At 53.6% G+C, this 25,599-nt stretch overlaps 1 protein-coding gene across 2 annotated transcripts in view; it reads right to left on the reverse strand.

Annotated features, from left to right (window-relative positions):
* The window catches only part of ZNF423 (zinc finger protein 423), a 328,113-nt gene that overhangs the window by 267,120 nt on the left and 35,394 nt on the right, over positions 1-25,599 (reverse strand). For both annotated transcript variants that reach the window (XM_060000399.1, XM_060000400.1), the window contains exon 2: positions 3,409-3,468. In XM_060000399.1, coding sequence (XP_059856382.1) covers positions 3,409-3,468 — 60 coding nt within the window. The remainder of the gene's footprint in view (positions 1-3,408; positions 3,469-25,599) is intronic.

The following is a 25,599-nucleotide window of genomic DNA, read 5'->3' on the forward strand; positions in this document are numbered from 1 at the left end:
TCCCGTCCCCCGGCTCTGGATGCAGTGCTTCCTCCCCCGGTTCCACTATCAGCAGCCCCATGTTTGCCAGCAGAGAGGCAAGAGTGCGCTCCTTCCTCCCGTGACCCCCTGGCCAGGCGGGAGAACTGCTGTGAGCCGATCACTTCACTCCCCTCCCTGCCAAGCCGGGCTCCCCATGACTGTCAGGGCCCCGACTCAAGGGCACAGACAAAGCAGGCCAGGTTGTTGCTGGGGGCAGTGGCCACAGGGTCCCCACAGGGAGCGGATGCCACTGTGCATTCTGCTTCTTTATTGGAGTTCTCCATCACATTCCCGGAGCCAGGAAAAGCAGGCAAGGGGAAGTTTGCACCCCAGGCAGGCTGGGTCCCCACAAAGAGGAGCTGCCTGGTACTCAAAGCTCTGCACTCCCAGTAAGATGCTCTCCGCCCACCCTCTTCACCTCACCCTGCCTTCCTCTGGGCTGATGAGCTAAAAGATCCTCCATGGCCACCTTGGGTCCTGTGACGCCAGGGACCCTCCCAAAGCCCCCACGATGCCTTCAGGTCTCTGCTCAGCTGTCTCCTAGCCAGTGTCAGGCGGTGCAGAGGCTAAACCCCAGTCTCTGGCTGCAGGAGGACTTAGGTTCGAGTCCCTTCTCCACAGCATCCTGGCTGGGGACTGTGGATCCGCTACTACACAGCTCCAAGCCTCCTTCCCTTATCCGCCAAGTGAGGACAGCAATTCTCAGCAACAGCGCCAAGGGTGGCTCGGGAGGCTTTGCTCCCCCATAATCTTCTTTGGCACCTGCCCCCATTTTCTGATGCAGCCAAGTGACATTTTCTCAGCTTAATGAAAAGCATTATACTAAAGCAGCTTCAACCAGGCCTTTGGCCCTGTCCTCTACCAGATGGCGGCCCCCAACCAGCCCACGGAGAAATTCTGGAGCTGCTGCTGGAAATAGCACCCACCTCATAGGGTTGTCATGATGGCCCAATGAGATACTGGAGGTAAAGCTTTTGCTCCATGCCCTGGCACATACCAAGTAAGTGTTCACTAAACATCCATGCCCGGCTCCAGGGCTGCCTCCCAAACCGACCTCATCCTGCCACCCGGGATTTGCTCCATCTCACAAGTCCCGTGCTCAGGGAATACAAGCTGACTTTAATAGCCCAAGCCCAACAGAACTGGGAAGGAAAATTTATCACATGAATGCACTGTAAAAAAATCTTCAGAAACGGGCCAAAGAAAACAAAACAATCCATTGCCCGGCTGTGGACTACCCAGTGCCCGGGATGCTTTGCCCTCCCTTTCCCCATCTCCGAGCAGACGATCCAAAGCTGACTGGCACCAGGGAGTCCCTGAGGGCCGGAGGGACTCACAAGGAGCGGTGCACCTCTTCCCGCACACGCGCGTGGGGCGTGCTCAGCTCTTGGCTGGAAACGGGCAAGTCCCACAACCTTCGGCACTCCCGAGCGCCCCGGAGGCCCGAGGGCTGGCCATTCCGCTGTGGCCTCAGAGCACCGCAGAACGCAGGCCCCCATGCAGCCCCTTGGCACTGCCCTGCCTTCTGCAGGCCGGCCCTAGGGATGCAGCCCAGGCGCCTGACGCTCCCTGCACCGGCCTCTCCATCCACCGCAACACTGCCAGCGCCCTCCTGGCACCCCGCGGCTGTCCTTGACTGTCCTATCGCCACCGACACCACTGGGAAAACAGCTGGGAGGGAAGACTTTATAGGGACACGACCAGGCTGGGTGCTTTCCTGGTGCGGGGGCTCGGAGCAGAGTGGGGACCCTCTTCAGAGCTGGCTGCGTGCCTGAGCACGTGGACCCCCAAGTCTGTCAGTGCGCCTGGATGAGATGCCGAGCTTTATAACCTCACTGTGCTTCCTCCAGCCATGGGGAGTGCATCTCTCCCGCACAGAAGGCCACAGGGCAGGGACCACACGGCCCCTTCCCCTATCCTACCCCGTGTGGACCCCAAGTCCTGTCCTAACTCTGGACTCTCCTCCCAAGAATTTGAGCACCTCCCCATTCTGCCTTCAGACAAAGCCCCTGCCCTGGAGGGAGCCCCTGTCACCAAGGGCCAGGCACCTGCAGACACAACAGTGCCCAAGCCTGGGTCAGCCAGGACCCAGCCAGGACCCTTCAGACTCTCCAGTCAGCACAGATCCTGCTGCAAAGAGCACTGGACTAGGAGTCCGGGAACCTGGGCTCGCGTGTTGGCACCCACTCCCCTTCTGCCCCGTCTATACCAGCATTTCCCAAATTTCACTCATCTGGGAGCCACCTTCATGATTTTGCTGACTCCGAGCATATTACATACTGTTACTTAAAACTTTGTCAACTCAATTTTCTCACTTAAATGACTTCCGCATCATCTTAAATCACACATGGCCATAAAATCACAAATTCAGCGTGTAACCATTCAAGTGTTAAATGTTCATATGCCTGTTCCCTAACACCTCGTTCTTGGAACTACTGACCCAGATCATACCTCCCTCCTTGCCTCAGTTTCCACACCTAAAAGAGAAGGCGGTGGGACTAAATGACTCCCTCGTAGGTCTTCTCAGGCCCAAGATTCTCCCCTGTGGAGCCGGAGCCAGGTGGTCAGGATCCTGGGACAGGAGACAAGGCAGGAGAGCCTGGCGCCTGCCAGACAGGAAGCCAGAGCCCTGCTGCCAAGGAAGGTGCTCGCTGGATGCAGAGCCAACAGGAGCACCGTGCCCTCCGCTCAGGAGCTCCCAAGGACCCCAAGCCAGTTCCCATCCCCAGCTCCACAGGCAGCTCCCAATTACAGAACTTTACAGTGAGAAAAACCTCATTCATCACCTCGTTTTATAGCTGGAGAAACTGAGGCACAGGAAGGAACTTAGCTAGGGCAGAACTGAGCTGCAAAACCCAAGTCCCCTGACTACCAAGTCACCCCCATCACCCCACAATGGCCAGGCACCCCACAAGTCTGACCTCCCCTTGTTACCAACTCCTGGAGGCCTGGGCTCGGGTCTGCACGCCCGAGAGTGCAATGCAGCCCCTTCCCGGAAGGCAAATACAGGAATTCTGATTTTGATTGGAGTTTAAATGTCCTATTAAAGGGGCTTTTATGGAGTTAGGTTGGAATGAATGTGCAGCGACGCCCATGGCAGGGAGCTTCAAAAGCCTGTGTAGTCGGGGTGTGGTGGCCCATCTGAATGTGCCCACAAGATGGAAACACAGTCCCCAGGGGAATAAAGGCATAGTAGTCTCTGTATGTAATAGATTTTATTGACCATATGGAACTGATATAAAAATCGTGTTGCATGGGGTAATCTGGACTGGAGATAGGAATGTGACAGGAAGAATATGTTCCATAACCAGCTGGGTGGCTTTCTGAGTTCCTGAGCCTGCCCCCCGGGACCCCCACCAACTCTCCCACCAGCCCCTGGGCATTTACCTGATGCTGTCACGGAGGAATCCCAGGGAAGCGAGAAGTCCGAGGCCTCCCCCTCTTCAACTAAAAGAGAGAACAGAGATGGGCCTGTGAGTTTGAAATCTGTGCAAACAGGTCACTGGGGTGGGGCACAGGGCAAGGAGGAAGGATCATTTGTGGCGGTCCCTATAATACCCATGATCAGGGGGCAAAGGGGTCAAGCCTACAAAAGAGGCCTTTGTTGGTTTCACAGAGATGTAAAATAATCAGAACAAAACATAAACAGCAAATAAGTGCTGTATCTGTATGGTTCCCCCATCCTTGTGCCCCTGGCAGACATCACAGATCGATCACAGCACTGCCTCAAACAAGACACAGCATAAGAATCTTTCTCTACGCAGTGCGGCAGGCCATTACTATCTATAATCAGAGTATCCACTTGAGATAAAGCCATTTGACACTCACAGGAGTAGAGTGAAGACTCAGTCCTCCTCCTGGTCCTCCAGACACTGACCTCCTACCAAGAGCCCTTAGGCCACCACTGAGATGTGAAGGCTTTCTCGATTATTCCAAGAAACAAACAAGTGACTCTCAGAGGTTGGCAAAGCATGGTGTGCTATCCTCTACACTGAGAGCTGACCCACAGACAGACCTCAGGACATGCTGGGGTCGACTCTTCCGTGGTCAGCAGTCCTGGGCCAGTGACATCAGAAAGCAACTCACCGGACTTCCCTGGTGGTGCAGTGGTTAAGAATCCACCTGCCAGTGCAGGAGACAAGGGTTCGAGAGCCCTGGTCCGGGAAGATCCCCCATGCCGCGGAACAACTAATCCCGTGCGCCACAACTACTGAGCCTGTGCTCTAGATCCCGCGTGCCACAACTACTGAAGCCCGTGCGCCTAGAGCCCGTGCTACACAACAAGAAAAGCCACCACAATGAGAAGCCGGTGCACCGCAATGAAGAGTAGCCCCCGCTCACCGCAACTAGAGAAAGCCCGCGCACGGCAACGAAGACATAATGCAGCCAAATAAGTAAATAAATTTATTTAAAAAAAAAAAAAAGAAAAGAAAGAAAGAAAGCAACTCACTTCTCCACTCCACCCCAGAGGCCACAGAATGAAGCTGGGGAGGGGTGAGGTGTCCCCACTACCTTGCGGCCCGGTGTGTGAGACCAGGCTGGTGGCCGTGGAGGCCATGCACTAGGAGAACACGGGAGAAATTCTATACAGCATACTAAAGCTCTTGTCCTGGAATTAATCCCAGTCTAGGCATGTAATAATATTAAAGCTGGGTTATGGACTTTGTAAAATGGAACTTTGTTTAAGCCAAAAATGTGCATACACAGTATTTTTCAGATTTAATGGGCTCTGGAGTTCTACACATGTGCAGGCTGAAGCCACCACGTACCACCCTGTTCTCTTTGCGATGTCGCTGTCTCTACATGGGCACACACTGTGAGCCAGGCACTGCTCTGTGTGTTTAATCCCCATCAACACACTTGGAGAGGTGATGTGACGTGCCGGAGGTCCTACAGCTAGAAAGAGTCCACACAACGCTGGGGCTGGAACCCAGGACTGTCCGTCTCGAAGCCTGCTCCTGTGTCCACCTGAGATACAGAGGATGCTGTCCAGAATCCTAGCAACTCAAGACTGGAAAGCAGCAACCCCAACCTGCCCCTCAGAAGGCAGGTACACAGCATGCCGGGTGGCCGAGCTGGGAGAGGAAAAAGCAGGTTGGCTTGTGGTCAGACACCGGCTTCAAACCCCGATTCTGCCTCTAATTATATGACCTCGAGCAAACTGTTTAACCTCTAGGCTTCAGTTCTCCCATCTCAAACACGGAGGTAAAAATGGTACCTCAGCCACAGCGTTATTGGGAAGATTCAATGGGATGACGGCTGTCATCCACTGGAACAGTGGCTCAAGCACCCAGGTGGGTTTGGTGCCAGGGCTGGAACAGCTCTCGGAATTAACAAGGCCTGCTCTGCGTGACTCTTACCCTCTTTATTGTCCACCCGTGATCTTACACCAGGCCCCCCCATAGAGCCTCAGAGAACATGTTTTCTTTCAACCCTCAGAAACAGCTCGCCCAAGAGGGCACATCCACGTCACTGAGCAGAGGCCAAGGAATGCTAACCAAGGGCCCTCTCTTTCCCAAGTTTGCATTCTGAGAGTAGAAACTCGGCATTAAGACAATGAAATGCAGAGACGATCTGGGTTGGGACCAAAGCTATTGTTTGACTCAGCTCGTTACAGCTGGGGTGGGGCTTTCAAATATGCAGCTTCGTAACTACGAATCGAGACCTCGAGGCAGGCAAAACTGATTTACTCCCCAAGCTGATTCCAGCCAGACAGCCTCCGAAACACAGGCGGGTAACGCCTAAAGTGATCGGAAGCAGGCCGTGCATGAAAGGAGTAGTCGTTAGCAGCTTTCAGGGCCACACCTGAAATCAGTTTCCTTCCCATGTCATCGTTTACTTACTTTAAAATGTAATATATATATTGCTTCTGTTGAGAGGTTGCTGCCAATTTGTAAGGTCATCATGCTACCATTTCACAGGACACTGTCAACAAGATCTGTGTGGGTACCTAGGACCAAGACATGATGCACAACCCTAGTTCTCCCTTTGCCCTCGACGTACTCCAGGTATCAGGGCAAAAGTCCCCACACTTGGGTCCACTCAGTTCTCTGGTTGGGAAGTGTGACCTTCCAAGTCGTTGAACCGGAGGATGTCCCTAGGATGCCAAATCCTTCCCTCCCTAAGATTTGGCTTCAGCCATTATGGGAAGGAGAATGAGAAAACATCTGCTATTCCGGAGCTCTTGGGAGCATTCAAGGCTCTGTTTCCTGGGACGATAAGACTGCAGAGGTGGGAAGAGGAAGAGGGCGACCCGACGCCGCCGGCTGGGGAATTCCAAAGTGACAGACATGATTACATGCAAACGGCCGCATCACACACCAGCATCCCCAGAACCACATCCCTCACAGCGAGGGCCAACTCGCCTAGTGACATGGGCACGAATGCACTTTCTTACAACTGCTGACATTCACCCCACTGACATCCCATCCCCTGGCCCACATTATGTTTTTTGAAGGTATAAACACTCCTGATGAGAAAGAGTGACGCCCAACCGCCCACCATAACCATCACGAGGCCCTGTGCTACCCGACCCTGAACGTGAAAAGGCTCTCCTCCCCTCCAGGCGGCCTCTTCTGTCCAGGCTGGCCTCTTCAACAATAAGATAACTGGCAAGGGCAGCAGGCAGAGAGCAAGGAAGGCCTCCCCTACAGCTGGAGCCAGGCACTTGCTGGGGGGCCGGAGCCGTCCCCAAAGCGGAATTCTGCTGCAGGGGCACGATGAACACCGAGGGGTGAGCATCTCAGAGAAAACTTGATCAGCACAATGGCCAATATGGACAACACCCTAAGGGGCTGCCCAGGCAGCCAGGGAGCTAGGGGCTTTCTGGGGACTCCCCCAGACTCCACGTCTAACTTTTTAATTTATAAGATACTTGGCACCACTGAGGCCAAAGTACACACCCCCGCCGTGCCCAGCCTCAAGGGGAGCACAGGGAGATCCACTCCTGTGAATGATGGGCGTTGTAAGCACCAGGTGGGTGCACAAGGCCAGTATGTACACAAAGGGAGGGCGCGTGGGGACAAGTGTATACACATGGGGAAGGGGCACAGAGTGAGTGTGAACACACAGGGTAGGGGTGCAGCAGCAAACGAGGGGATACGTGACAAAGTGTGTATGAAAGGAATGGAGGTGCAGGGCCTATGTTCCCATGGAAGAGTGCACAAAACGTATTCACCATGGTTCCTGAGGTGTGTTAAGAAAGATTCTGAGGCTCTCTCAGGGCATCAGACAGATCAGAACTCTGTGTTCTCTCTCTACTCTGGGATCACATGTTGTGATGGCTGACTGCCCCATGGGTGTATACACCTGTGAGCCCCACCAGATGCTGTCTGCCCAACTCAGCAGTGGGCTCATAAGCGACCACAACCCCCTTACTCTGGGAGTACCCACAGCTTGCCCGTCTATGCACCAGGATGACCTTGCCACCATCAATGAGATGCCAGTGAGATCCAAAGCCTGTGTGCTGGGCCTCTGGACTTACAGAACCCTCCAGCAGGGGCAGGTGGTGCTAGGTGAGCACCTGTATAAGCCACCTCCCCAGTGCCACTTGCTCCTGGCCTGGGGAGGAGTATCCTCTCCTCGGGGCTCCCCATTACCTTGAAAACGCAGAGGAGATGGAGCTGCGGAAGGGAAAAGAAGGGGGAGGCAAGGGGCTGAGGTGGGAGGCTGGAAACGGGGCCCTAGAACCAGCGCAGGACTGGGGCCGCACATGGAGGTTGATCAAAGTCAGGCAGGATCTGGGTTGACAGACAAGGTGTAGGTTCGAGGCAGGAAAGCTCAAGCACAAGTGCTAAGGCAGACGGTGTCAGGAGGTGAACGAGAGAGACAAGCAGAGGCAGGCATCGGTCCGAGGATCAGAGGAGGCCTCCAGCAGGGCAGCAGGGCCCCCAAAGCCCCCTTCCCTACCCCAAAATCCACAACAGGCCAGCTGCTCAGCCTGTCTTCAAGGATCTGCGAAGGCCCTGCTCCTGGATGTAAGCCTCTGGACATGTGTGCAGCGAGGCGCTTCTCTGGGGAAAGGATCCATAGTTTTCATCAAAAAGATCTAGAATCTGCCCCTCCAAAAAGGGCTTTATTTGAGGCATCTTCTCAGCTGGCCCCTCCTCTGGCTGGTGGTCCCAGGGTCTGAAGGGACCACTCCATGCTTTGCTGGTTTTTGTCCCAGGGATCACCTTACCCTTAGGGAAGGGTTGCACCTACCCTGGCCTGACAGAGGCTCCCTAGAGGCATCCCTGCCCCAGCAGAGGTGGTGAGCCTGGCAAGGGGCACATGGCTGCTCTCCCTGGCTCAGCCTTGGGGAAACGCTCTCACCCACACCAGGCCAGGGCCCAGGAGAGTAAAGGACACATTGAGAGCCCAGACTCATTGTCAAGCGTGAAATGGAGCATCACTCCTGACTTAGTACTAAGCAAACTCAAGGAACGAAAAAGTGTAAAGCAGGAAAGACTATTGTGTACGTATGTGCAGGTTGTGCACTGCACAAGAGGCCCAGCAGAGGTGGTGAGAGAGGGTTGAAATTTAGCCCACAGTCTATCTGTTCTGGTGCAAGGCTATGAATGTCCAGAGGAAGGGGTACCCATTGTTTTTGCACAAAGGCACAGCTGGCCTTTTTTCTAATCCACACAGATGTGCTATAAAGCATAGCCCATGACCATCTCTGGCATCAGGCTTCAGGGCAAAATGACCAGGGTCGGGGGCAAACTCAACCAGTGGGCCCACACTTTCAAGGCTCCTCTCTGGTGGGGATGGGGGACAGGCAGTGGATGGGGTTGGGAGAGTCATGGCATGGAAGAGTACAGGCCCTCTGCAGCCAAAGCTAAAACTACCCAAGCCCCCCAACGCCAGCCCCCTCACACCAAGCTCAGACCCTCAGAGGAACCAAGACCTTGCGACAGGGTCACATCACAAACCCATTGATTTAACCCCACGATTCCCCGGCCATTTGCTGAAAAGAGAGGAAACTAACACTTTAAATGACGCAGGTAAGACCACCTGCCATTCTCCTCCATGCGCACCTGCCCAGAGCCAGGGTGCGAGAAGGGCTGAGACTCTCTGTACCCTCCCATCAATCTGTCCACACCCCTGTCACCTGAGCACCTCACCACCAGGAAGATGGGTCTAGGATTTAAAGCAAATCTATTTTTGGACAACATCGCTCCTAACCAGAAGCCTTCTGCCATCAGATCTAGTGCTTTTAAACACACACACACACACACACACACACACACACACACACACACACAATGGCGGTATGTCCCAAAGTTGGAGGAAAAACTGTTACCTAGACTTACTAAGAGATAGTGGGTGGGTCCACAAGTCGGCTGCTTTGTAATATATTTTTACAGCAATTTTGGTAATATTTAACTTTCCCCTTAAATGCGTACTTTAGAACCAGCACCTATGAAAACATGAAAGGTTACTGAAATTTTTTCATAAATTGTTCCCCTGGGCTATCTTGGGCAGAGAGGTAGGAAGCCTAGATCTCACTCGGCCACTGTCTTCCCTTTCTCTCCTTGCCTTGCTTATCTACAACACAGGGAGCACACAGGGCTCTAGGAGTAGTCCAAGAACTCCAGAATAGAAGTTGTTCCATCCTCACCAGGAAAGTGACATTTCCAGAAGCCATCCACGGAGCTCATCTAGCAGGACAGATGAGTGGGATGAGGGTATCTGGAGAGAAGCTATAGAATGAAGGGATTCGGGGAGTGGGCCCTGAAATAGGGCTCCCCAGGACCATCCCTAGCTCTGCCACTTACAGATCTGGGGCAGGATGCTTGACCCGCTCTGACTTTTGGTTGCCTCCTGTGTAAAATGGGGGTAACACTAGTACCCACATCACAGGAATGTCGAGAAGACTAAATGCAGCGGTATTCGTGAAGCACATGGCTCAAGGCGAACACGCGGTCAATATTAGCGTTACTGCGATAACTCAAGCTGCCCCTTCACCCCCTGCGGTGGCTGGCAGGTAAAGAGGGAGGGCTCGAACAGTGAGATCAAGTTTCCCACCGAGATCCACCCCTAGCCCCCCGCAGGAAGGGCTCAGTGAGGGCCATGGATCTTTCGGCATCACCGCCTTCTTGTCCCCGCCACGGTGCAGGGAAGGTGTCCCTAAGTGTGGGACCATCTGGAGATCACAGCCAAGGGCTCAGCTTCTGTGCCAGCTCATCTCCCTCTCCCTCCCGGGTCCCCCCGTCTGCACCCCACACACCCCAAAGGAGAACTGGGAGATATCTGCAGAAGGAACAGAAGCTACAAGGTCAGCAGAATCTATATTTTGGGGAACCCTGCAGAAATTTGATTCCTTTCCCCCACCCTTCCCTAATAAAATGAAAATGAGGGTGATGATAATGATGGTGATGATGGAAAACACAGGGTAATAAATGTGAAACATTTCAAGTTTTCTTTAAGTCCTCGTAAAATGGGTTTTTCACTAGACCGGGGATAGAACACAGTGGCACACCTGCCCCAGCTCCCCTGTCGTGCACCCGTGGCAGGCACTGCTGATGAGTCAAGGCACTCCTTCTCACGAGGCACAGATGCAGCTTCAAAAGGCTCAACAAGCTGGGTTAAAAATCTATTGGCCTTCTCTGTCCCGGTCCATAGCTTCCCTTCCGTTCAAACACCTCTTCACGGCATACACATACCACACACATTCACACACACACACACCTTACACTACTCTTGGGGTGTGTCCAACTGGAGTAGATCTAGGCCAGAGCCAGGACTCTCCCCCAGAAGAGCAACCTTCCCTGAGCCCCAGTGGCCCCAGGCGTCACGCCGAGCATCCCACCTACAGGCTCCCATTAAATCCTCCCCGCCGCCGCCTAAGGGAGGCCTCAAATCCCCACATTTCTGATGAGGCAATAAAGCCCGGGGAGCCCAAACATTCGTCCAGAAGTCGGCCCATGGGCTCTCAAGGCCAGAGCGATGTTTCCAAGTGTAGCTTTAGCTCAGAGCCACAAACACCCAGCACCAGAGGGCGCTTACAGGTATTTCCTCAGCTGCTACCTGAAAGTCAAGGCTTTACTCACCCATTTCACAGAAGGGGAAAGAAAAGTCCCAGAGAAGAGAAACAGCTCACCCAGGGGGGCAGACAAGGTAACAAAAGTCCTGAACTCGAATACTCTAGCTCCCAAGCCCTGGAGTCCTCATAGACAATGCTCCCTACCACATGGTTCTTCCATGAATAAGCAGCTACGTGTTGCTGAGCTCTCAGCAGTGCTGTGATGAGCACTTTGTACACTTTTAATTGCCCAGAGCAGTGCTTCTCTGAATGTAGTCCCCAGACCTGCAATAGTAGCATCACCTGGAAGCTTGAGAGGGATGCAGAATCTCTGGGAGTGGGGCCTGGCGATCTGTATTTTTACAAGCATTCCAGGTGATTCTGATGCCTGCTAGAGTTTGAGAACCACTGGCCTACACACTCTTATGAGATAAGTACCTTTGTTAACCCCCTTTTACAGATGAGGAAACTAAGCAGTTTGCCAAAGGTCATGGAGAGGTGGAGCCAGGACTGGGATTCTTTACCCCTTTGTTTTACTTCTGCAAGCAGCAGCTCCGGTTCACACTGACTGCGGTCAGCCAATGAAAGGCTTCTCTCTCTCTCTCTCTCTCTCTCTCTCTCTCTCTCTCTCTCTCTCTCTCTCTCTCTCTCTCTCCCTCTCTCTCTCTCTCTCTCTCTCTCTCTCTCTCTCTCTCTCTCTCTCCCTCTCTCTCTCTCTTTCCCCAGGGATTGAAATTTACAGAAGCTTGTCCCTCTCTGTGCCAGCTCCAGGGGAACCCAAGAAGAGAATTCATCCTCTGGGGTCTCCTCCCAAGCACACAGGTCCTTGGGGAGAGAAGGAAAACCATGTGAGACAGGGGTGTGTGGTAAATCTTTAAGAAGACAGTGGTCCAGGGAGGAAAAGGGCTCTGGTCTGCAGTGTTTGCCACTTTCTATAGTGAAATACTCCCACCACAGCTACTGTCAAGCTACCGAAGAGGACGCTGCTGGACGTGGAGCTGGGAAAAGATGTGCACAGTCAGCACACCACCAGCTAAAGAAGCAGTGCCACGGAGGGGCGGGCACCAAGCAGGGGTGGGGCAGGGGCGCCTTCCTGGCTCTCCCCACCTACCCCATTTGTCTTGCTCAGGCTCAGGCCCCATGTCCCAGAATTCACTCACCGTTGCCCTTCTCTTACTGTGTCCTAGATCAAGCATCTTTTTTCTTGTTATAAAAGTTTCTGAAATAAACGCTCCATGTACAATGTAGAAAAGTAGGAAATAGTGAGTGAGTTAGAATGGGGAAACTAAAAGCACAACTTTCCCTGTATAAATGCATTGTCACAACTTTATAGAAAGTTGAAACAATACATGCAATTGAACAACACAACCAGTTCTGGAACCTGCTTTCCTATCTCAGCAATATATAATGAACATCTTTTCACATCAAAACCATGGACCAACACGGATGTTATTAATGGTGGCCTGAGTCCCATCATAGGAGGCTCCAGGACTAATTTAACCAATGTCCTGTTGCTGGACATCTAGGCCACTGCTAGTTGTTTTCGGCTGTAAGAGAAGCCACGTTGCAAAGCCATCCACACACATAAAACACGACCGCAAGCCTGCTCAATGATTTTTCTTAGAATTAGTTCCCCAAAACAGGATTACTAGGACAAAGAGTTTGCCGATTTTCAGGCTTTTGAGACATACTGCCACCGTGTATTTGGCCTTTTCCTCCTTAAATAAGCACTGAGTGCCTCAGGTGACCTAGCTCTGAGCTAGGCATTATGAGAAAGATGAGAAAACGGACTTGGACTTTGACTTACAACCTTCACACCGTGAACTCCATGGTGACAAATGTTACCACTGTTGTGCCCCTTGGGGGCTGGTACATAATGACAGCTAAGTGAATGAATGAATGGATGGATGAACAAACTACGGTATGATGGAAGATGCTAAATGAATCCCAATCTCAGAGACAAAAACAAGTGGACACAATAAGGACCCAGAGTGTAGCATGAAGGAGCGGGTCGGAGCTAGGAAAGGTGAAAGGACAGCAGGGACCAACTCCCACCCACAGCCCACAGCTCAGCGCTCTGACATGGGGTCTTCCCGTCCACAGTCATAGCTCCAGAGACGCCTAGAGCTAGGATGAGTTTCTACTCCAACTGCAGATAAAATTCTGATTTCCTTTTACATTAACATGTAAATCTTATTTTAGGAAGACTGATATTCATGGATTAAAAATTTCTAAAGTCTGTGGGTCTCTTTTTTAATGTAAATAAAACATTTCCTGCTCAAAGATGAAGTTCAGGAAAATCAAATCAAACTGCATTTGCCTAAACAAGGAAATATACTGATATAAACTCGGGGGAATCTGAGGCAACCCCACCAGGCCCCACCCAGCCCTACTTTGGATTCTGCCTGTGGGTACAGGGCTTCAAGCTTCTTGCCCAAATTTCCAGGGTCAGCCTGACCACCAGCTACATAACCACCCTTCTTCCCTGGTCAGAAACACTGCCCAGAGCTCAGGCTCACCTCCTCCAAGAATCTCTCCCTGACCACCCTGGCCCTGGACTTACGTTAGCCTCCTTTGCAGCAGCGTTATTGCCCAAGAAAGACGCCTTAGGATCAAATCCCCGTGTGCCATGGTTTGCTGTGTGACCCTGACCAATGAAGTAACCTCTCTGTGCATAACAATCCTGCAAGGTAGCTCTGAGGATAAAATAAGAAGGTGTTTATAAGGCACATGGTCCTGAGCCCAACACTCAGGTGCCTGGCAAAGAAAAATGATCCTACAGCATGTGTTGCCCCCAACTGTACTCTCGGCCCCTTTAGGGAGACCCCCTGTGTCTCCTCTTTCTCCAGGGTCAGCCTGACCACCAGCTCACTTGGCACAAGACTGCACATATCAGTGACACTAGAAACGACAATCACTTAACGCTCTTCACACACATCATCACATTTATGTTTAATCCTCCCAGTGACCTGACAAAGGGTGACGGTGCCCATTTCACAGATGGCGAAACCAGGGCCTAAATGATTTTTTTAACTGGGCTAAATTATACAAGCAATGGGAAGTAGAGGTCAAATTTGCAGCCAAATCTCACGTGGCCCCAAAGCTCACACGCTACCACCAACCCAACACGCCTCCCAGCCTGTGCTGAACGAATGGTAACTGACGGCCCGAGGTTCCCAGGCCTCCTGTGCTGCCTCAGAAAAGCCACAGCTGACGGGGAAGGTGGGGTTGAAATGACTCCTCTTTTTGCAACCCTCCAGAGCCCAGTCTGCGAGGTCAACGTTGGGGGTGTCAGCCTAGGTCAGTCACCCACACTCCCCAGGGCCTGGATTCGGCCTCTCAGTCCTGGTTCCACATCCATAAAGTGGGGGTAATAAAATTCCCGTTTGTTTTGAAGACAAAGTGAAATAACACATGTAAAGGGCTTAGCCCAGTGCCCGGAACCTAGTGAGAACGCTAAAAAAGACTCTTGTGTCTGTGCTCCCAGCAAAACCATTCAGGGTTGGGATGTTTCCTGAAAATTCCCTTTCTGGGGACCCACCTGCCTGGGCCTTAGCACTTGGAGGGCTCCAGGCCCCCCAGGCTGCCCTCATGCTTAATCCCGTCTCTCCTGAGGTTAATATCCCTGTTCATATATATATTTCATTTCATACAGTCGCCCCTGCACGGTCTCATTAACCAGAAACATGCAGCATATAAATGTGAATTTACGACGGGGTCTGGCTCCACATCCTGTTTCGATGGCAACACTGGGTTCTCACCCACCAGCTGTCCAACTCTGACGGAAGGTGACAAAGCCGAGGGCACACTCTGCCGTGCACGGAGGGGCCGAGATAACACCCCACACAAAGGGGTGCGTGGAAGAGGCCCACTGAGCGCTGGGGACGTGAAGGTGGGCACCAGGGCCACGGGGTCAGGGAACATCGGCCTGGGGCCCCCGCCCCTCACTCGGGGGAGAAGGGAACGGCATCTGCCCAGTTCTGTTTGCTGTTTAGGGCGGGAAGAAAGGAGCGGGTGAGACCAGAATCCCACTCTCTTGCCTTTTTTCCACTTTCACTTAAAGAATAGCACCATAAAGTAGAGACTAATATTTTTTTACGACCCCTTAACAACTTATCCTCTGTGCTAACATATTATAAATAAACGTCAGTACCTTGTTATACATGTGGTTTATCTTAGACACAAGCAAAGAGGAAACCGAGTCTGTTACTGAAAACTGGTGTGTGTGTACACGTGCATGTGTGCATGCGCACGGGTGTGTGTTAGTGTTTTCATTACATTCTGGAAACACAGACCAGCCTCCATCTCTTTCTTCATATCAAAAGCCCCAAGTCTTCCACAGGAATGAACTGTAATGACCGTTTCCGAACATGTTGTAATTCCACAGGGATGTCCCTGGGGTAGGGGCAATAATAATGCTTTGCAGTTTAAAGAGTCAATACTTTAAATAAGTCTGATTTGGGAGGGGGACACTTCATTGGCGCAGATGTGCCCCTCAGCTCAGCGCCGCTGCCCACCCACCGTGGTTAGAATGCACATGGAGGCCTTCAGGGGGCCCTGAGCACCTCCATCTGGCAGCTGATCTCCCTAAAGCAGGCCTTACATCATCCAAACTTGCCCAAAGTTCCTGAGAGGATGACCATCTCGGGGTAGGGCAGGAGTCTCCCTGGGCTCGCCCTCCTGAGCCGTCTGGTCCCCAGAGCCGGCAGGGCCTCCCCAGACCTCCCCTGGGAGCTTGGCCAAGTCACACCACCTGTCACACCGAGTGTGACCGATGCTTTTCTTCATATCAACCCCCTTCTCTTATTTAAATACCTTCTCTTCCAGCCTCCTTCTAGGCAGCGCTACTCACAAAATCACACATTTGGTGTGCTAGGAACAAATTTCTAATAGCTATTAGAATAAATATATAAAGTAACATTTTCCTAATCGTGGAATAAATATGTAAGTATGGACGAAAAAAACTCATTCACCTATCAACCACCTGTATCACCACAGGACTCAGGAATGCAGAATGTCACATTCTGAGGACCACAGGCATGCGCAGTGCTGGGCGACTTTGATAAATAAATGAAGGGGGGGCACACCTGTTCATTTCCTCCCACCCCAAAAGTGCATTGCAGTTGTCCTACGTGGAACCCCAGAAATCCACCCAGCCCATTTAAGCTCATTTAAGGGTCATGCTGAGCAGACGGTGGCAGGGGATACGCCAACTACAAACTCTCCCCCAGCTTTTAGCTCGTGGGCCCACCACGGCCTGGAGTGGGGGACGGAAAATCTGGACAAGGAAGCTGCTTCCCAAGTGTGCCCGGTCACTCCCTGCACCAGGCAGAGCCCGAGCACGTGGGCCACACCAGCCTGAGGCCACTTCCCAGTGCAAGCACCCAGCTGGGCCAGGGAACACCAGCCTCAGGAAGACGCAGGGGGAGCCCCACCAAAGGCAAGGCCCCAGAAAGGGCCAGGTGGACAGCAAAGGATGCAGCAAAGCATGAAGGCAAGCGGCCTGCAGCCCCCAGGCCCCGAGGCTGGCACAGAGCCCTGGAAAAAGGCTCATGGCTGGGTAGAGGGTATACTGAGCCCTTCCTACCCGCAACCACATCTGTCTCATCCCACAGTCCTGAGAGGCCCAACACTTGCCAGATGTGGCCGCCCATGGGGACCGAGTTCATTTTCCTCCCGTCCTGTGATAATACTTGGCTGTGTTTATTTAACTTTCTGCTTTGGATGGAGGAGAGATGGGCCAGGAAAATCAGTTTGGCTCCCTTGGATCAAAACATAGCAGCCCACACATCATGCGAGGACACCCACGCAGAGAAGCTCCCCCGCCCCACCCGAAAAAGCACATCTGGCCCACTGCTGGCAGGGGCCGGCCCGGACCCTCGGGCGGCTGCTCCGTGCAACTCAGGGTAGGCTGAGCTGTTGCACACGCCCCACGTGCCCTGCCAGGGCCAGGCTCCTCGCAGTGTCCCAAGCAGCTCTCTCAACCAGGCCAAGAAGCTCAGAGAGCTTTCAGGTGACACATGGTGCAGCTCGTGGGTAGTGGAACCAAAATTCACAGCCAGGTCTCCCACCCCCAGACCCTGAGGAAGGTGAGAGAAGGATGGATGGCAGGAAGAAAGGAACGTCCATGAGAAAGGCTCCCGAGGCCCCAGGTCTCCATCCTGCACCTGCGCGTACAGATGTGACTACTTCTGCCTCCGCACGCGCCCTGGCTCCTGGGTGGGAAAGGGGCCCCTCTTGGTGGGTTCATACAGCCAGAGAAAACCATCCACGCTCCCTGTTCTTGTGGACTAATTTCAGTGCCTCTACCAAGGCCCATGGCCCCTGAAGCATGCTCCCAAGGCCGGCAGTAAGGTCCAGGAGTCTGGAGCAGGACTGGCCACCAGGGCCTCACAGCAGGGCAAACACGGGAGCTCCCCCACTGCCCGTCAGGCAGGCTCAGCCGTCCCGCTGGCAGGACCCAGCCGGCCCTTCACTCGGGCCCCCTCTCACATTCGCCCACAGCCCACAGCCCACCCCCTTCTCTTCCACCCGCAGCTCCATCCCTCGCTGAGAGAGGCACCCACAGGTCCAAACCCTGCCCGGGTCCCACCCCCTTCCTTACCCCCTCGTTGACCCTGGGGATGTGCACCCTGAAGGCCCCCGTCGACCCCAGGGGAAACAAACACGGGAAGAGTCCCACGGATGCCCAGGGCAGCCTGGGGCCCCTCGGGCAGGGGGAGTCCTGGGGACCTGCAGAGTAGTCTGGAAGCGGGGGCACGTCCGCTTGCTCGCAGGCTCCTCGCCCCACTGTGGACGGCCACTGAGGGGCCTCTACGGCACAGAGCTCAGCCCAAGGGCCCCCGGTCCTGCCCTGCCACACCCAGCTCTCTGGTCTAGGTGCCTCGGTTTCCATTCTTATTCATGCTTCTGCAAGGAAGCTCATCGCTGTATTTGGCCTGTGCGGTCTCCCCGTCGGGAAACTCCAGTCGTTGAGAGCACAGGGTTGGTAATCGGGCGGGCCCTGGCTCCGAGGCCTGGCTCTACCACTAACGAGCTGGGGTAGAACCCAGCAGCGGTTTACGGCTCTTCTCGGTTTTCTCACAGGTCAAATGGGGTGGTGCGACTATCAAGCCCTCAGAGGTACTGCAAGGCGATGAGATGACACAAGACGACGCAGAGCATGGCATCAGATGTTCAGTAAAAGCCCAATAGATGGTGCCCACCAAGGGGCAGGGGTGGTGGTGGTGGTCTTAGCTTAAGAGACCTCCCCACAGGGTCCCTCCACAAACAAAGCCGTGGCGTTCGCATGGAGGTTTACTGCATTCAACACACCTTCACACCGTGAAGGAATCACATTTTCTTCTCGAGGGTGTTGGGCCAGGATGGGCAACCCCGTGTGTCACACGTCACAGAGGAGAAAGCTGAGGCCCAGGGAGTGGAGAGCCTGCGGGTCACACGCGGGTGTCCCGCCCAGCCCGGACTCCAAGGCTGGGCTCTTTCCAGGGACCTGCCAGAGCGCCCTTGCTGTTAGCATTGCCCACTGTGCTAGTCACAGCTGATCACATGCTCCGGTTTGGGGGTTGTGGAGGAACAGGCAGCGCTCCGAGAAGCCAATGCAGCCGGCGCTTCCTTACTGGAATGGAGAATTGGGCAGTGGTGATTTCAACGGTCCCCTGGGCCCCTCTTCAGACCTGGAGGCCCCAGAGCACCCCAAGGACAGGGAAATCATCCTGAAGCCCAGCCCGGCCCTGCCAAAGAGATGAACGTACCCAGGCCAGATGGGCACCAAAAGACCTGAGGGCCAGGCAAAAACAGAAGCCTGCAGCCCCTCTTCCCAATATTCCAGCCCAGGGAGCCCCCCATGGGAGCCGAGGTCAAGACTCCAACCTACCTGCCCATGACGGATGCTTGAGCTGCTAACAGAAGATGGTGCCAGTTCTCCACATGGCCCGGTACCCACCAACAGACCCCACACCCGCCCTGCAGCCCCTCCTCATTAGGTTAAAAAGAGTTCTCTGGAAACCAGATGCTCTGGAAAGGCATCTGGGCCAGGCACAAACCCCAAGACAGGCAGCCCACCCCCTAACCTTCTGAGAGGGGGCAGTGTAGTGGAAAGAGCCCAGACGTGGAACCCAGCAGGCCTAGGTGTAGGTCCTGCACCTCTGACTCAGTGTACACATCTGTAAAATGGGAGAAATACCAGCCCCTACTCATCATCGACAGTTATAAGCATGATAAGCTCAGTATAAGGCTTAAAAGCACCCAGAAGCCCGCTGAAGACCCGTGATAGGTAGAGAGCAGAATATCATCAGGGCGCCCCAGGTGCCAGGCACAAGGCTAAGCACTTTGGGGGCAATCGTCTGTTTAATCCTCATAGCCCCCTTATCCTGTTTCCCATGAGAAAACCGAGGCTTAAGAATCGTAAATGACTTGTCCAAGGTCACACAGCTGCAGATGAGGAAAGCCAGCAGCCCAGCTCTGTCTCCAGAGACAGCACACCGCAGCTATTCCAATCATCACCACTCTTGCTGTCGTGCTGTCACCTTCAGAACAACCTTCAGAGTCCTCTGTCTGCATCCAGGGCCTGCCACCAGCCGGCCCCAGTCCCTCTGCCCCTAAAGACCCTTCCCTAGCTTATGCATCCACGCTCCAGCCCATGCATCCACACGCCTTCCTGCTCCCATCACCTAAAACGCCCCCCTCCACGTTGGAGGCCCCACCTGATCTCTACTATCCAAGAGGCCTTTCCAGACCCCTGGGTAAATAGACCCCCGTCCTCCCTCCACCCCTCCTCCTCTGGTTCCCCCAGTCCTCTCTCACCACACTCAGCTGGGGTACTTGAGCACGCGAGGTTGCCCTAGGTTGTGAGCTCCTCCAAGCCAGGGCCCCATCCTGCCTCCTTCTCTGTCCTCACCCCCAGCCAGGGCCTTGCCTCGGCAGGCAATCACTACCAGCTGGTTAAAGTGAAGTCACCCCAAGCCCTTAGCTTTTTACCCTTTTAACTCCCCAGATTGTAGGGGAAAAAAATTTAAAGACACGTGGGCGTACAAAGAAAAATAAAACTGTCCCAGGATGCCCCTCCTTGCAAACGTTGCAGGTATTCTGGGGCGGCTGGCCTTATGGAACACTTTCTATGCATTACATTTCCCTTTTTTTAAAAATAGAAGTGGAACCCCAGTTGTGTCCTCACAGCCCTCGGCTGTGCAGGGTGGCTCTGGAAAGCCAGCTGCAAGAAGTCCACGGGCCCACGGGGAGGTGGCCAAAGAGGGGCGCCAGGGTAGCGGGGGGTCTTGAAACCACATTGTAGGAGGCAAAGTGAAGGAACAGACACTGTTCAGCCCAGAGGGGCAGGCGCAGGGGGACCCCAGAGCTGTCTTCAGGCAACTGAAGCGCTGTCACAGGGAAGAGGGACAGAGCTTGCCATGTGGCCTCGAGGGGTCAAACCGGCACCAACCAGCAGAAGTCACTACAGGGAGACTTCAAGAAGGAACAGATAGGATTCTTTCAGCAGAGGCTACGAGGGAAGGTCTGCTCAGGAGGTAATGAGGCCGCTGGCATGGGAGGGGGTCAAGCAGATAGAGAGACCCCCGGGGAATTTAAGGCTCAGATAGGAGAGGAGGTTAGAGATGACCTTGACCAGCTTTTCTAGACAAGGATCTCAAATGGCCACAGGGGGACCAGAGGTGACTATTGGTGGGCGGGGGGAGAGTTGGGTTGTGGATGACCCACCTCCCAGCCAATCAAAGCTGCCACCCAGAGTATGCTCAGTGGGTCAGATCTTCTGGCCTTTCTGGGAAGGCCAGAGATCTGAATGTTTATATGAATCACTGCAAATTTTCCAACAGGCCCAATAAACTTCCCACAGGCCAGACAGCATCCTTGCACTGCATGCTGGAGACCCCTGGTCTAACAAGGAACTCACAGGGCACATGAGGCAGTTGAAAGGAAGGGGCCTGGAAGAGCAGCCGTCCCCAGAGGAACAGAACGGGTTAAGGCCTGGTTTGGCTCTCTGCTCCACTCCAGGGCTGCAGCTGGCCTCCTCGCTCTGTCAGCTGCCCAGCCCCCGCCCAACCTGCCTGCCTTAGCCACCCAGCCTGGAACCCCAGATCTGGGAACAGGACAGCTGCCCTGGAGCCGGCTGGCCACAGCCAGGGAGAGATTCCGTTCCCCAGGCCCCGCTGAGAACCATTTGTTCATTTGGGATGGATGCCACAGGGGCAGTAGACCTCTGTCCCCGCTCTCCTCTCCCTCTTCCCCTGCAGCTCCTAGCCTGAGAACAGGGAGAAGACCTCCCTGTGGCACAGTCACTGAAACTGTGACAAGCATGACTGTTCACTGAGCATGAACACCAAGGACTGGACTGGGTGTTTAACACACAGTGGGCTCGTATAATCCTCACAGTAACCCTTCGGGGAAGTTTTTAACCATCCTCACTTCACAAGTGAGGAAACCTACGCTCAGAGAGGTCAAAACACTTATCCACGGTCACACAGCCAACAAGTGGCAGAGCTAGGATTCAAACCAGGCTTACTGGACCCTCTAAAACCCCACACCACACCACTGGGTCAGAGGGTCCTGGCTCCCAGGCATCCACGTACCCCCTCCACGTGGTTCTGTTCTACAGGGTCCAAGTACCCAGTGCCTGACTGGGAGAGGACAGAGCAAATGTACTGGTATAGACTGGGACGTACTAGGCTAAGATGTTAAGCTACTTCCCTCAGTTTCCCTGCCTGTCCTACGGGGGCTTCCAGACCAGATGACCAATGCCTCGTAGGAAATGGGTGGGGGGGGCCCGCTGGGGTTAAGGGCAGCAGCTGGAGGAGACAAGGCCCCCATGGCCCCAGGGTAACCTCAGGCTTGTCCCATCATCACTCCTGGAATTGAGCACCCCAGTGATTCTGATGTCTCCCCAAGTCAAGGGCCTTGGTCCAGCACAAGACTTTTCATCCAAAGCAATAATACCTGGGAAATCTCAAGTTGGATGGGCTGGTTTAGTTTTTTCAAAAACACATTAAAATAAATACACAGGTATTCAAACCTAAAATGTCCGTGTGAGGATGCCCGTTACCCTAGGTGCCCAAGGGGGCATGGGGGCAGGGGACAGGCTCCAGGGAGCTGGCCAGGTTGCTTCCTGATCTGATGCTGGTTACACAGATATGCTCACATTATGAAACTTCACTGAGCTGAGCACTTATGACTGGTATGTGAAACTTTAACAATAAAAAGCTAACTTAAAAAGCACTGAGGAAGCACTAAATTAACTGATTTGGAATCACATCTAACAGATTGGTGAGAAAAGTTGAGGAGCTGTATAGTGTGCTTCTCTTTGCATAGAGGAGGAGAGAGAAAATGCATACATTGCTCACATGTGTGCACATACATGGAACTGCTCCTGAACTAGACACAAGAACCTAGTAACATGAGTGGCCTCCAAGGAGGGGAAGTGGGTGGCTTGGGTGTATTTAACTTTGTGCCTTGTGCATTCATTAACAATTAGGTTTTTTTCATGTTTATATGTATTCTACTTAAAGTCCCTTGCCACACCGCCGGGGGTACCCAGACGCACTTTGGGAAGCAATGCTGTGTCATCCCCTCTTGGTCGCCTCCCCAGGTCTGGCCTTGCTAGGCTGTGGGACTTTGGGGAAACTCCTGTCCTTCTTGGCTTCTCTGTCCCTTTGTGCACTGCTACACGGAGTTTCCCCCAGGGGCCCTCCCATCCTGATGCCCTAGACGTCATGACTGGGTGAATCCGACCCGATGACCCAAAGCCAGCCTAATGGGCAACCGCCCACTCCGCCCTCAGCCCATCCTGACCCTGACCCCGGACCGCTAGACCTTCCAAGACAGCAGGACAACCTACCAGGGCCACATGAAGTCAGGCAGGGTGCTGCCCACTAGGTACCTACTGCCCCAGCCTCTAATTCGGCATGCTTCTTATGCCCTGAGGAGCCATCTCTCACCCACTTGGACCTCGATGGACTGTCAGTCAAAATGCCCTGCCTTCCCCTGGGACACAGCCAGGCTAGATGCTCAGATCTTCTCAGAGACGGATCCTTGAGCAAAACAGCACTGGAGATGGAGCCAGCGGAGGCTCTTTGACCGCAGGGGCCGTTCCCTGAAGAGAACAGCCATCCCATCTTGCTCGGCTCATCTCCGAGGCTACCCTGCCTGGGTCCTGTTTCTCCTTCTGTTCATTCCCCTTATCCTCCCATTCAAGTCCCTTCTGACCTGAGCTGTCCAGAGTTCATTTCTGTCCCGGCAGCCACTGAACCCTGATGGCCAGGAAAGCATCACAGTAGCTGAGGTCATCGGGATGGTCCCACCAACGTCCCCCACCCAGAAACCCACCCCCAGAAAGACCAAGCGCTCTCTAGACAGGAACCAGGGCTCTGCACGCCTCGTACCCACCTAAACGACTTGGAAAGTCCAGAGGAGGCCTCACTTGGGCTTCCCCGGAGGAAGCTGAAGGAAGCAAGCAAACACCTCCTCGGACTCGAGGACATCAGCAGGGGTAGCTGAAGGCCCGCCACCTCCTCCCGGAAACCCCGGAGGACGCAGGACGCAACACTACCAGGAAAGGTGAGAGGCTGCGCCCATGGTCTAGCTGAAGGCTGCCAGGGGCCGAGATCTGGGGCAGAGAGGCCCTGGCCCATGTCACAGCCTGACCCTCAGCAGCTGTGGGGCCTCGGGCCAGCCTCGTAACCCAGCCCTTTGAAGCACCACCTGTAACCTGGACGTGACTAATCTGCCTCCCCATGGTGTAAATGAAGGGCCCAGCATGTCGTGAGCCCTGCTAAGTTATACTTAAATTCTGCCAACCGTGGTGCAGGGTCTGGAGGGCAAACAAGGACAGAGGCATGATTTTCCCTCTCTCGGGTGGGCAGCCTAAGGTTCAGGCAGGAAACGAGTGATCCTGAGAACTACCAGAACCTCCCCCCAGACCTCCATTTTTCTCAACAACCAATTTAACTGGCTTGGCTATACAATTTGATCCAGACAGTTTTGTAAGCCAATATTTTAAAATAAACACACACACACACAAGAGCTCACAGACTGACAGGCTCAGTACCCCATTTCTCCACCCACTTTGAACCCAGGAGCATGGCCCAAGACGGGGCTCTGACGGAAGGAGGCATGGTGTGTGAGCAGGGAGCCAGGAGGAGGCCAGACTTCCCTGGGAGTGTGGATGGCCAGGGAGAGGGATGGGGCAGGAGGCGCCTGGGTCTCTTACGAAGCAGCCACAGAGCAGTGGTCTCCATTCTGCGGCTGGGCATCTCTCTTTCACGTGTACAGAACGCCCCCTCCCCAGCCAATGCAGGTAGAGCAGCACGCGGTCAGGGCCTCAGGGTCTGGAATGAAACAAACCCAGGCCCACAGCCGGGTGACCTCTGGCAAGTTATCCAACCTCTCTTAACCTCAGTTTCCTCATCTGCAAGACTGGGGAAGAGAACCTACCTTGGTGGGAGAATAACGTTGCTTAGTAAAGGTAGCCATTATTATTTTTCTTAAATTAATTTTTATTGGAGTATAGTTGATTTACAATGTTGTGTTAGTTTCTGCTGTATGGCAAAGTGAATCAGTTATATCAATACATATACGTATATCCACTTTTTTTAGGTTCTTTTCCCATACAGGTATTGTTAGTAAAACTATTATTATCCCTTCCCTGCCCTGACACCTCTGACCACTCCTGGAAAAAAAATAAGAAGAAGCCCCTGGGCAACAACTGGACAAAGACAGACCCTGATACAGAGTCAGAACAGGAAGTACTCTGGGAGTTTCCCAACCTTTGTTAAGCAATGGAGCTCCCTGACCTTTCCAGGAGACGGCTAATGCATAATCTTAATTCATAAAAGAGGAAAGAGAACTGGGGGCCCAGCACCCCACTTCTCAGCCTCTGTCTGGCTAGTTCATCCAGGAACAGTGGGAAACCACTGATCCAGTCTAATGTCCCACTGGACAAGCTAAGGCACAGAGAGATGGTGTGACTGGGACAAAGACACAGCAAATAGGAAGCAAGGCTGGACCAGGAGCTGTCATTGCCACAGTTCATTTAACCCTTAGAGTGCTGGCACTGCCTGAGGCCTCCAGGGCCAAACAGGTAACAGAGAGGGATGAAGAGGGCTCACTGTGATACAACAGGGAGCAGTGGGAACTGTGGCCTTCTACAGCACACGTGACCTTGTGGAAACGCGCAGAGCCAGCCAATCCCTGCTGCGCAGAAACCAGAGCCAGTGCTGCCAGATCTTTTGATTACTTTGAAGAAATACCCTAAATCTGGATTTTTGTACAAACTTTCCTGAATTTTAAGTGTTACATTCTAATTCCAAACAAATATTAAACCTGAGCAGCCAATAAAACAAAATATTCTGGCCCTGGATGTGGTCCTCGGATAACCAGTTTGCAACCTCCATTCCAGCATTTCAGCGTTGGTCCTGAGTATGTTTTTTGGCATTGAGTCAAATGACATGAGAGGACTTCCCTGGTGGCGCATTGGTTAAGAATCCGCCTGCCAGTGCAGGGGACACGGGTTCGAGCCCTGGTCCAGGAAGATCCCACATGCCGCGGAGCACCTAAGCCTGTGCGCCACA

This window comes from Delphinus delphis, chromosome 20 (genome assembly GCF_949987515.2).
Source record: "Delphinus delphis chromosome 20, mDelDel1.2, whole genome shotgun sequence".
NCBI lineage: Eukaryota > Metazoa > Chordata > Mammalia > Artiodactyla > Delphinidae > Delphinus > Delphinus delphis.